The sequence below is a fragment of the Nerophis ophidion genome, linkage group LG28 (assembly GCF_033978795.1).
Source record: "Nerophis ophidion isolate RoL-2023_Sa linkage group LG28, RoL_Noph_v1.0, whole genome shotgun sequence".
NCBI classification, from domain to species: Eukaryota; Metazoa; Chordata; class Actinopteri; order Syngnathiformes; family Syngnathidae; genus Nerophis; species Nerophis ophidion.
This window is the reverse complement of record NC_084638.1, coordinates 16,635,575-16,649,062: the sequence shown is the minus strand read 5'-3', so window position 1 is coordinate 16,649,062 and position 13,488 is coordinate 16,635,575. Positions and strand designations below refer to the sequence as shown.

General features: G+C 39.1%; 2 protein-coding genes across 7 annotated transcripts in view; both read left to right on the top strand.

Annotated features, from left to right (window-relative positions):
* Positions 1-13,488, top strand: part of LOC133545367 (golgin subfamily A member 6-like protein 6) — a 224,427-nt gene that overhangs the window by 82,399 nt on the left and 128,540 nt on the right. The window lies entirely within an intron of this gene.
* LOC133545310 (gastrula zinc finger protein XlCGF57.1-like) overlaps positions 6,623-13,488 on the top strand; it is a 32,137-nt gene continuing 25,271 nt past the window's right edge. For 5 of the 6 annotated variants that reach the window (XR_009804798.1, XR_009804799.1, XM_061890766.1 and 2 more), the window contains exons 1-3: positions 6,623-7,036; positions 9,019-9,249; positions 13,264-13,446. Coding sequence is in view for 4 of the 6 variants with exons in the window: in XM_061890766.1 (XP_061746750.1) it covers positions 6,934-7,036; positions 9,019-9,249; positions 13,264-13,446 (517 nt within the window). In the remaining 2 variants the exon portion in view is untranslated. The remainder of the gene's footprint in view (positions 7,037-9,018; positions 9,250-13,263; positions 13,447-13,488) is intronic. The other variant, XM_061890765.1, reaches the window with a different exon arrangement.

The window sequence follows — 13,488 nt, the reverse complement described above, 5'->3', positions numbered from 1 at the left end:
TTCAATTGCAAAACAACATCCTAAAAATTATTTTAAAAGGTCAATTCCGTCTTTTTTTCTTAAATTAACTCCTCTGCCTTAGGAATAATGGAAACTTTCACTTGAAAGTTTCCATTCTTCCTAAATAAGTATGTTTTTTTTCCAGAGAAAATACAGTAAAGAAGAAATAGTAAATAATTAAAAAGAATGATATACTGTAATTAAATTAATTTGAATGAAAGCCTTTTTAATTTGTGTAATTATTTTTCTATGCAGGTCATACTTAATGAAATCTTCAAATAATAAAATACTTGTCTCACTCGATAAGTGCATCAATGACCAAATGCCTTTTTCAAACCATTGCTGTTCAAAGATGGTTTTGTTTCTCATTTTAATATAAAAACAATTCCATAGTGGAGTATTGTGTGTGATGAAGTTGTGTTTGTAAATTAATTTCCAGTACAACAACACTTGCTGGTAAGGATGGGTACTGTTCTTTTTTAATTCCATGTTTTATGTGTTTTATATGTAAATATATTGTGTGTTTGTATTTTGCCAACATGGTACAATCACATGATAGGCAGGTTGTATCATGTTTTTTTGTCACCTTGAGGAAATGGCATAAAGAGGAAGATGACATTATAATGTCACTTGGACAATGATGTACAGAACAGAGGAGATGTATTTCAATTTTATTTTTGGTTTTAGGCAATTATTTTTATTTGTTTATGTCACAAAACCTTTCCATTATCCAGCTATGGATTTCTGGTCGCTGGTTAAAAAGAGATGGGAGGGGATAAGGAGGGGATGTATGTGGAAGGTATGGACATGGATAGGATTCGAAGGGAGAGAGGAAAAAAGGGCAGAGGAGGTCATGAAGGAAAGCCGAGCGCTAAAAGAGTAGAAAAGAGGAAAAAGATTATGGAAGAAAATTGCAAGATGATATATACATTTAAGTCAGATCAAGACATGAAGGATATTAGTTTGATGACACTGGTTAAGGGATGAAAGAAGGACATTGGAGAGGTGGAGAAGACCAAAGTGCTAAAGGATGGAAATATTTTGATTAAATGTAAAAATGGAGAGTAAAAGAACAAATCAATGCGATTGGAAAAGCTGTCCAATAAGATACTAAAGGAAATAATCGAAGTGGGAGAATGAAAGCGGGCCAGAGGAGTTTGCGACAGGAATCCCAAGAGGAGAACATTTAGAAAATTTGGAAAGAGAAATAAGAAGGGGATCTGTCACAATGATGAAGAGATTGATGGCATATAGAAACGGAGAAAAGATGGAGAGCGAATCTGTGCTAGCACAGTTTGTCGAGGAAGTCCTCCCCAAAATAATCATTAAAGGGTTTTTTAAAGTTTTTAATAAGAGCTTACGTCCCACCCCCAGTACCTTGTTTCAAGTGGCAACGCTCTTGGCACATAGTAGTGTGTGTCATGCTAAGATGAGATGTGGAAGGTGTGGAGGTGAGCATGAGTATAGACAATGTGGAAGTCAAAAGATCAAGTGTTGTAACTGTGGGGAATCACACAGCAGCTTATGGGGGCTGTGTCATTAGGAAACAGAAGTGCAGCAAATGAGAGGAGCATATGTAATAAATTGTATAGAACAGGCTGTCACATTGGGAACGCATTGTGATGCACGAAGGTTTCACCCCAGGATGCAGTGGGACCAGACAGGCAGGATTGCAGGTAGAAAGCTGATTTTAATATACAAAAGATAAAAGAATACTGGTGCAAAACAGGCAAAAGAAACAGCGTGCAGAACGCACGGTAAGATAAGCTAAAACTTAGCAAAGAGTCCAAAGTCCAAACATTGACGTGCAGAGCGCACAAGAAGCTAAGGCGTAACGTAGCACAGAATTTACATAGCAGAGAAAACCATACGTGACTGTTTCGCGTAGCAAACCATGAGCCAAGGACGAACTGAGGAAGAATGCAAGCTTAAATACTAAAACAATAATCAAAACAGGTGTGTGTCAGAAAGTAAGTGCAGGTGGAGCAAATGAAGTCGCCATGGTGATGAACACAACTCAGGGAACGGAAGAGTCCAAACATAATAAGAAAATACAAAAATTACTCAAACAAAGACTAGAGATGTGATCTGGAAACTGGATCACACCATTGGCAAGAAATAAGACTGAGAAGATCAAAATAATGGTGACTGGGAACAATTTAGGGAAATTACAAACAAGACAATAAAGAAAGAGAATATAAATCAAGATATTGAGCAACTTAATACGGATATTACAAAGTGCATAATGGAAGCAGCCAGAGCATACCAAGGAGTATAATAGGGAAAAGAAGGAAGATGGTGGACACAAACGTTCACAGACGCAATAAAAGAACGTAATAAAGCATTTAGAATATTAAGAAGATCACATCATTTTCAAGATATGATCCAGTATAAAAAGCACTAGGCTGCATTAGGGTACGTTATTAAAAAGAGGAAAAAAGACTATTGGAGAACATTTCGTAAATCACTAAATAGAACTACTCCTTTAGACCAAGTGTGGGGAATGATCAAGAACATGTCAGGGATCAGAAATCAACATAAACATCATGTGATGAAAGATGGAACACGGTATGTGGTAGAAAATAAAGAAAAGACAGAACTTTTTGCAAAAACATTTGTTAAAGTGCACATTAATGATAATTTGAGAAGTGTAGAAAAAGAAAAGAGGGACGGAGCATATAGTTTAAATATTGGGGAAATGATGGAAGATAATGATAATGGCTTTAGCAACACTATAGATATGACATTTTCTTTGAATGAAATGGTTCCAATATTAAAAAAGGTTGATTGATTGATTGATTGATTGATTGAAACTTTTATTAATAGATTGCACAGTTCAGTACATATTCCGTACAATTGACCACTAAATGGTAACACCCGAATAAGTTCTTCAACTTGTTTAAGTCGGGGTCCACGTTAATCAATTCATGGTACAAATATATACAATCAACATAATACAGTCATCACACAAGTTAATCATCATAGTATATACATTGAATTATTTACATTATTTACAATCTGGGGGGTGGGATGAGGAGCTTTGGTTGATGTCAGTACTTTAGTCATCAACAATTGCATCATCAGAGAAACGGACATTGAAACAGTGTAGGTCTTACTTAGCATGATATGTACAGCCAGCAAAGAACATAGTGAGTTCAGATAGCATAAGAACAAGTATATGCATTAGAAATACATTTGATTATTTACACAATGTAATTCGCCATCCGGGGAGATGAGATGTGAAGGGGGGGGGGGATTAGTAAAGGGTTGTAGTTGCCTGGATGTGTGGTTTTAGAGCGGTTTTGAAGGAGGATCGAGATGCACTCACTTTTACACCTGTTGGGAGTGCATTCCACATTGATGTGGCATAGAAAGAGAATGAGTTAAGACCTTTGTTAGATCCGAATCTGAGTTTAGCGTGGTTTGTAGAGCTCCCCCTGGTGTTGTGGTTATGGCGGTCATTTACATTAAGGAAGTAGTTTGATATGTACTTCGGTATCAGGGAGGTGTAGCGGATTTTATAGACTAGGCTCAGTGCAAGTTGTTTAACTCTGTCGTGCACCCTGAGCCAGCCCACTTTGGAGAAGTGGGTTGGAGTGAGGTGTGATCTGGGGTGGAGGTCTAAAAGAAACCGGACTAGCTTGTTCTGGGATGTTTGGAGTCTAGATTTGAGGGTTCTAGAGGCGCTGGGGTACCAGGAGGTGCAAACGTAATCAAAAAAGGGTTGAATGAGAGTTCCCGCTAGAATCTTCAAGGTGCTTCTGTTGACCAGAGAGGAGATTCTGTAGAGGAATCTCGTTATTTGGTTGACCTTTTTGATTACCTTGGTTGCCTTTCTATAACAGGAAAGATTAGCCTCTAGAATGGAACCTAGGTAGGTGACCTCATCTTTCCTGGCGATAACAATGTCACCCACTTTTATAGTGAAGTCACTGACTTTCTTAAGGTTGATGTGGGACCCAAATAGGATGGATTCCGTTTTACCTAAGTGTATGGACAGCTTGTTGTCAGTGAGCCAGGTGCAAATATTAAGGAGTTCAGCACTGGATTTGTTCAAACTGTGACTTGTCCTTGTCGGATACCAGCAGGGCAGAGTCATCCGCAAACAGGAACAATTCACAGTGGCATGCTGATGGCATGTCATTTACGTTTATTAGGAACAGTAAAGGTCCTAGTACACTGCCTTGGGGGACTCCACAGCTTACTGAGAGAGGAAGGGACACGGTGCCATTCACCTCTACCACCTGTTTCCTCCACTCCAAGTAAGATTGCATCCAGCTCGATGAGGTTTTATCGAATCCGATTGCTCTGAGCTTATCCAACAGTGTAGCGTGGTTAACGGTGTCAAAGGCCTTCTGAATGTCCAGCATGACCATGCCACAGTATTTGCCCGCGTCCGCCTCATGTTTGATGTGGTCGGTCAGATAGAGAAGGCATGTGTCAGTGGAGTGGTTCGTTTTGAAGCCAGATTGGAATGTGTACATGAGTTTATTAGTAGCAAGGTATCTATCAACCTGTTCATAAACAATTTTTTCCATTACTTTCGAAATGGAACTGAGAATAGAAACAGGTCGATAGTTACCAGGTTCTAATTTGCCTCCTTTTTTATAAAATCCTTGGGTACTTGGCCATGTTTGATTGAGAGGTTTATTATATGTGTGATTATTGGGGCAATGGTGGTGGCAGAGTCCATGAGGAATCTGGAGGGGATATTGTCAAGGTCGGTGGCCTTGTTTGGGTGGAGCGCGCTCAATTAATTAAGCACCTCGTCAGCTGAGACCATTTGTTATTTGAAATTGTTGTTGATTACTCCTAGCTTTCTGTAGAAGGCTTTAATGTGTTCTACACAAAAGCGACCAGAGTGATGGGACAGCTTGTTAGCGAGAGTTGTGGCTATGCTGGTGAAGAAGGTGTTAAGTCTGCTTGCTACCTCAATTTTGTCTGTTATGAGGGAGTCACCCTCCTTGACGTGGATTTTGGTGAGTCTGGTTTTAAGTTTCTGGCTGCATCCAGGAAGCTGGTTGTTGAGAATTTTCCAGAGCTCACGTGGCTTATTTGTGTTTTCCTCTATTTTGTCGTTGATATAAATTTTTTTTTTCAGGATTTAGTCATGTTGTTTGTCTTATTTCTTAATTTATTGCATTGCTTTTTAAGCGTTGAAAGTTAAAGTACCAATTATTGTCACATACATACTAGATGTGGCGAAATTATTCTCTGCATTTGACTCCTCACCCTTGATCACCCCCTGGGAGGTGAGGGGAGCAGTGGGCAGCAGCGATGCCGCGCCCGGGAATCATTTTATGGTGATTTTAACCCCCAATTCCAACCCTTAATGCTGAGTGCCAAGCAGGGAGGTAATGGGTCCCATTTTTATAGTCTTTGGTATGACTCTGCCGGGATTTGAACTCACGACCTACCGAACCACTAGGCCACTGAAAGGAGTGATTTGAGGTTATTATTATTGGGTTGTTTATTTACTTTGGTTTTACACTTTTGGTATTCGAAGTATTTTCTGTCTCTGTCTTGTATGGCAGCTAATAGGTCTGGATTGATCCATGGTTCAGAGCGGGCTTTGATCCGGACTGTTGTCACGGGAGCCATATCATTTAGTATAGCTAGGAACGCTGTTTTGAAGCGATCCCAAGCATCTTCAACCAGGTTGCTCGTGAGCACAGGGGACCAGTTCCACTCACCTAATTTAAGGTTGAAATTATCACTGGAGTATGTTTTAAGGGATTTGGATTGAGCTGTTAGGTGGCCATTGGATTTGGGTTTAGTTATTTTGCGCGTGCAGAAGGTTATATAGTGGTCACTAAGACCACTATATAACCCCATGACCACACTATTTTTTTATATAATGCCGGTCTGATGTGAGGATGAGATCTATGGTTGATTGGGTTGAATCACACACCCGTGTGGGGAGTGTTATTAACTGGGAAAGAGCGTGCAGATTACAGAATTTGCTGTAAGATTTGAAGACAGGCGCATCTCTGCGTTTAATATCTGTGTTCAGATCTCCCGTTATAATTTTCTCCACGTTGTCTACACCAGCTTATTGCTCTGTTTATTGCAGTTCTGAGTTGCTGGGTCAGGTTTGGTTTTGGAATTGGATCGCATTATTATGGTATTGCTGTGTAGTGGTTTGTGGGATTGATAAATATAAATAAATAAATAAATAAATAAAAAACATTAAAAAATATATATACATATATTTATGTAGATTAGATAGATGGATAGATGGATAAAGCCAAAGGAAATTTAAAAAGAACATGAAAACCTCCCACATTCTAAAATACATTACAAAAACGATTAACATCAAAGACAAAAATAATATCATGAGTGTAATATTTATTTTGTTTCTTTTCTTTTTTTCCTTTATGCTCATGTTGTTTCAATACATTGCTAATATTTGAATATTTTTACGACAATAAGTTTTATGTCTTTGTTTTGAAAATTTGAAATGGACCAGTTTACTATTATTTTCACAATAAGTAATAGTATATAATAAAATAGTTTTACCGGGGGTGGAAAGCTGGTTGTACTTATTCCTGTCGCGAGATTTGGAAAAGACTGGTTACTTGTTTCTCTCGCGAGATCTGACAACACTGCGCGCGAACCAAACACGGCGTGGATAAAGCAAGATGGCGTCTGACGCTGAAGACGTTATTGCAGTCGTCACAGTTCAGTGTTCTTAATCTGTGCCTCCATGTACACATATATGTCCTTTATTAGACTCTATTAAATAGCGTAAACATCGTTAATAACTGTTTGCATCCGGTTATATTAGTCTGAGCGCACTTCGATGTTTCTCGAGCTAGTTTGCTTGCTAGTTAGCTTAGCTTGTTAGCTGCTAACAAAGAGAGGCGGAAGTGATCAAAACACATCGCTAAGTAGAGATCAAGTGTGAGTGTAAAGTGTTGTGATTGTGTGAAAATGTGCGAAAGAACGATAGCAGAGTACGAAGAGGAACTTTGTCCAACAAAAGAGGAGAAGGAGCGACAACAACAAAAACATCAAGTTGTGTTACACAGAACAGGTTTGTTTACTTCTTACTCTCACATCTTTACTAACTTTATATTTAATTATTAACACTATTTCTGAATAGATTGTCGATAGGAAGATGAATTGTCATGTGAGGATGATGCACTGATTGTTTTACATTGTTCATAAAAACGAGACAGTTTCAGACACACAATATTTATGAGAGGTTGAAGTTCCTCTCAGTTTGTAACAATGTGTATCAACATGTTTACACAAAACTCACACAGTCACCGGGGGAACATTCCAGAGAGCAGGTTAAGTGCAAAGTCCTGAGTATGCAAAGCTCGAGAGTTTTACCTCCAAAAATAAGAAAGGTAAGACAAGTCAGAGTCAGTTACCATGGTAACTGATGCTGTAAAACAACCCTGATAACTGGCAGGTTTGACAACTTATTTATGTGTGCAAAAGCTATTTGATGATGATTTCATTTTCCAGCATGATCTGGCACCTGCCCACAGGGCCAAACCTACCAGTATCTGGTGTACTGACCATGGCATTACTGTCCTCGATTGGCCTGCTAACTCCCCTGACCTGAACCCAATAAAGAATTTGTGAGGTATTGTGAAGAAGAATCCAATCCAATCCACTTTATTTATATAGCAAATTTAAACAACAAGAACGTTTCCAAAGTGCTGCACAGCCATGTTAAAAACAATATTAAAAAACAATATTATGCTCCACCAATGACTGAATAAAAACACAAAATAAATAAATATAAAACCAATATAAAAACTTTATAAAAATAAATATGATTAAAAACAATTTAAAGGGTAAAATAAATTGAAACAGTGAAATAGAAATCAAAGTGTATAAAAAACACAGAGGACAACAGAGGACAGAGGACCACACAACTCACGTAGTGTTAAAAGCCAAAGAATAAAAGTGGGTCTTAAGACGAGACTTTAAGCACTCCACTGTGGAAGCAGTTTGAACATGGAGGGGCAGAGTGTTCCAGAGCTTAGGGCCGACCACAGAGAAGGCCCTGTCTCCCCTGGTTTTAAGTCTGGTCTTGGGCACCACGAGCAGGAACTGGCTCTCGGGCCTCAGAGCGCGCGCAGGAGTGTAAATTTAGATGAGGTCCGAGATATACTGAGGTGCCAGTCCATGTAAAGATTTAAAAACAAACAGCAATATTTTAAAATGAATTCTAAAATGAACAGGGAGCCAGTGCAAACTCAGAAAAATGTAGGTTATATTCTGGCGTTTCCTGGCCCCTGTTAAAAAGCTGAAAGACACCAGACCCAAGAATGCAAATGAGCTAAAGGCCGCCATTGAAGCATCCTGGGCATCCATAACACCTCAGCTGACGCCGTGGCGAAGTTGGGAGAGTGGCCGTTCCAGCAATCAGAGGGTTACTGGTTCAATCCCCACCTTTTACCATCCTAGTCACGTCCGTTGTGTCCTTGAGCAAGACACTTCACCCTTGCTCCTGATGGGTCCTGGTTAGCGCCTTGCATGGCAGCTCCCGCCATCAGTGTGTGAATGTATGGGTGAATGTGGAAATACTGTCAAAGCGCTTTGGGCTCCTTAAAAAGAGGTAGAAAAGTGCTATAAAAGAACAACCATTTACCATTTATCAGCTATTCCACAGGCTGATTGCCTCCATGCCACGCCGCATTGATGCAGTATTCCAAGCACAAGGATTCCCAACCAAGTACTGAGTGCATTAATTGACATTCTCAAGTGTTTGATTTTGTTTTGCTCTTATTTATCTTTTTTTGTTTTTTTTTTGGTCCGAGGAAATATTCTAGTTTTTTTATATGTGATTTTTGAGTTTTCTTAAAATGTATGCCATTATCAGCAATATTTAAATAATAAAATGCTTGCAATATTTCAGTTGGTGTGTAATGAATCCAGAATGTATGACATTTTCATGTTTTTAGTTGCATTACAGAAAATAAAGGATTTTATCACAATATTCTAATTTTCTGAGACAGTCCTATAATAGTTAAAATGTGTTTTGTTTGTGTCCTGTAGACATCCATCAGCTGATTGAACACCAAGAAGAATGTCTCCCTCATCTGCAGGGGGACAGTTTCACTTTAGAGTATCCACAGCCCCTCTTTTTTAAAGAGGAAGAGGGGGGAGAGTGTCCTGTAGGGCAGGAGGAGGCTGATCTCAGCAAGTTTCCACTGACTGTTGTCTCTGTGAAGACTGAAGAGCATGAAGACAAACCACCTGAGTCCTCACAGCTTCATCACAGTCCAAGTAAGCACAACATCCACATATCGTCTAATACAATGTTTGTGACACATGTTCATCCGGGGGCCAGATTTATGATAAAAGATGGAGATATATTTGCTTTTTAATACCACCATTTAAAAATCAATCATCAACAGTGCAATTGAGGGGGACACCATGTGACCTAGAGGCCGTCCTCCTAACCTCACGTGGTCAAATGAAGGCAAACATTCAATATGGCTACTGTTTATTTACCTTTAGCTGCACATATGTCAACATATTTCAAAGGTTTAGTGGTGAAGATAAGAGATGTATACCAAGTACCATTTTTTTAGTACTGGTTCCTAATTATGTTGTCTATGAGGACCGTGAAGATTCTGGACTAAAGACACAACTATTTGTATGTTTAATTCCAGCTGACTGACGTAACTATGACACGTTGTCACATTGAGTTCAGCTGCCGCTGCTACACATTACAATCAGCTTTGAATAATGACAAATAAGGAAGCAACAAAAGTTTGATGTGTGTGTTATTGACAAGAAGATGACATAACTGCATTTCACCTTGCACTGCACACATAGTTGACTTCTTTAAGACTTCAAATAAACAGCTGTTGATAAAAGACTTCGCTGCTCTGAGATGTTACAGAACATCATGTTGGAGGTGTTCAACCTCTTGTGCTAATAGGAATGCTATTTAAAAAGCCTTTTTTCCACTTTTTTATTTCCACAAAGTACATGTAGTACCGATAAATACTGGTATCAATAAGGAATATCAATTAGGGTATCATATCGATAAATTCTCAGCGATTAACATCTCTACTGAAGATACAAGCCAGATATCTTTAAAAAATATATTCAACGTTTATTTGGATTTAGTTACTTCACTGCTGTCCAGCAATGTCTCATCAATCTAGTTTATTAGTACTAATTAGCAACGTTTTCTTGTCTCTCTAAAGTCTTTATTTTGACAGCCCCCTCGCGGTAAAGTTGTTGAAGTGCAAACTGAGGCAGTATTTGTGAATGATAAAACTTTCGGCGAATCAAAATTTAAGAAATTGCACCGGAAAATCATTACTTTTGAAGACGGCCAATAAAAACACAATCAAAATCAGAAAGACTTTAATAATCCCAGAGGGGAAATTAAGGTTTTCCGCACAATCCCATTCAAGAGCAGACAAACATTACAGGGAGACAGAACAGGATCGCTGACGGGTCTGCCAACTTCCGGCGCCCCTTACAAAAAAAAAAGAGAAAGAGGGGGGGGGGGGGGGGATCAATCTCAGCCTGGGCCCCTGGAGAGGGGGTCCAGACTGATGCCAAATAGAAAAACAATCTCATCGCCATAGTACACAGAAACATGTGTGTAAGAGGGAAACATCAAAGGACATTAAAGGGGAACATTATCACCAGACCTATGTAAGCGTCAATATATACCTTGATGGTGCAGAAAAAAGACCATATTTTTTTTTAACCGCTTTCCGAACTGTAAATGGGTGAATTCTGGCGAATGAAACGCCTTTCTGTTTATTGCTGTGGTGGCGATGACGTCAGAACGTGACGTCACCGAGGTAACACAGCCGACATTTTCATTTTCTACACATTACACACACGGGTCTCAGCTCTGTTATTTTCTGTTTTTTCGACTATTTTTTGGAACCTTCGAAACATCATGCCTCGTCGGTGTGTTGTCGGAGTGTGTAACAACACTAACAGGGAGGGATTCAAGTTGCACCGAAGATGCGAAAATGTCTGCCGCCAGACCCCCATTGAATGTGCTGTAGTGTCTTCACATTTGACCGGCGATGACAGACATGGCCCAGAGATGTATGGATAACCTGCAGATGCATTTGCAATGATAAAGTCAATGCAATCTCAAAGGTGAGTTTTGTTGATGTTGACTTATGTGCTAATCAGACATATTTGGTTGCGGCGTGACTGCCAGCTAATCAATGCTAACATGCTATTTACCGGCGCTGACAGACATGACACAGAGATGTATGGATAATCTGCAGATGCATTTGCAATGATAAAGTCAACGAAATCACAAAGGTGAGTTTTGTTGATGTTAACTTTTGTGCTGATCAGACATATTTGGTTGCGTCGTGACTGCCAGCTAATCGATGCTAACATGCTATTTACCGGCGGTGCTAAAGCAGACATGGCACAGAGATGTATGGATAACCTTCAGATGCATTTGCAACTATATTACGTTTCCTTCCACCCACATTTATTGCGAAAAAAACACTTACCAATCGACAGATTTAAGTTGCTCCATTATCACAAAATGTGAAAGTCCTGATCGTTTGGTCCGCACATTTTACTGGCGATGCTAACGCAGCTATTCGGCCATCCTATGGCTATGAATAGCATCAATAGCTATTCGCTCAATAGCTTCAGTTTTTTCTTCAATACTTTTATACTCCAACCATCTGTTTCAATACATGTGTAATCTGTTGAATCGCTTAAGCCGCTGAAATCCGAGTCTGAATCCGAGCTAATGTCACTATATCTTGCTGTGGTATTCCCATTGTTTGTTTACATTGGCAGCACTGTATGACGTCACAGGGAAATGGATAGTGGTTTCGAAGATAGCGAAAATAAGGCACTTTAAAGCTTTATTCAGGGATATTCCGGGACCGGTAAAATTTTGAAAAGAAACTTTAAAAAATACAACAAGCCACTGGGAACTGATTTTTTTTTTGTTTTTAACCCTTTTGAAATTGTGATAATGTTCCCCTTTAAAGACATTAAAAGAGCAGTCACTTCTACACACAGCCACTAAAGTAAACGATCCAAGATGGCGGCGCGCATGGACGCGACGTCCCAGGCTCTCCCCTTGGGTGCATTGTTTTTATTGTTTTTATATAATTTATTACTAGCCCAGTCACCAACTTGCTGGGCGAAGGTTATGTACAGCCGAAACGATTTGTTGGAGCTTGGATTGCGGTCTGAGCAGGCTATTTCGGTGGATTTTATGAGTCGACACAACATCCCGTGCGGCTGCTTTTTGAGGATTATAGTTTGGCATTTAACACCATTATACCCGATTGACTGGTGTCCAAACTGTCAGACCTGTTTAAAAGGACTCACTCACCCTGGTAATTTGCTTAATGAGCTAAGTGAGACAATGTTGGTGGCACAGCTTAGTGAAGGTTTTAAAAATGGGTGCATCCTTTCAGGACATATCTGTGTTCCAGTCCCCAAGAAGATGTCAACCTATATCAACATGTTTACACCAAACTCACACAGTCACTAAATACATTTTATAATGTAATCAAATCTAATTAAAGTTATTATTTCACTTCCTGATTCTGACCTGCATGCATCAATAAGTGAAAGTAAACATGTATGTTCAATAACCAAAGTAGTCAACACTTGATTTATTAAAAGAACATAAAGGTGACTGACTTTCCTTCAGCGTGTCGTAGATCGTCTCTAATTCCTAAAGAGGAATTGTTGATGGAGATACTCCATAAAAGAAACTAATAATAAAACATGTTTTTGGTAAAAGTTCCTTTTGGCCCAGTCAACAAAATGACCACAAAAAAGTACTTTGCATGATGACAAAAACATACCATGAATGTTTTTTAATTGATTTTGGAATTAAGATATATATTTTTTCCAAGATATTGAAGTTACGGTAATGACTATGTCATTACAAGATCGTAGTTAAGTTAACAGTTAAATTGTAGGTGTCATTGACCATATACAAAATAAAATATTTACACACTTAGAAAATTGATGGATGGACATCAGTGAGTGTAAAGTTAAGAATGCCTCAATCAATACTGTCTCGTACTTATCAAAACGTTTCAAATTGCCACCCATCAAATTTCCAGGTCTGTTTTTGTACTCACTGTACCACTTTTGAATTAATTTTAGGAAAAAGGGAGGTATTTCCTGTGTTTTTATTGGTTGTTTTGCTACACACTTTTAACACAACACACGGAAGAACACAAATAATGTCATTGTTTTAACAGTGTCAGTCCAAAACTATTTCTATTCTCTCTTTATCTTATTTACTTATTTACCCAACAGACGTCCAGCAGTCCCCTCACATTAAAGAGGAAGAGGAGGAAGTGTGGATCACTCAGGAGGAAGAGTGTCTTCTAGGGCAGGAGGAGGCGGATCTCAGCAAGTTTCCACTGACTGTTGTCTCGGTGAAGACTGAAGAGCATGAAGACAAACCACCTGAGTCCTCACAGCTTCATCACAGTCCAAGTAAGCACAACATCCACATATCATTTTATTCTCACGGCATTC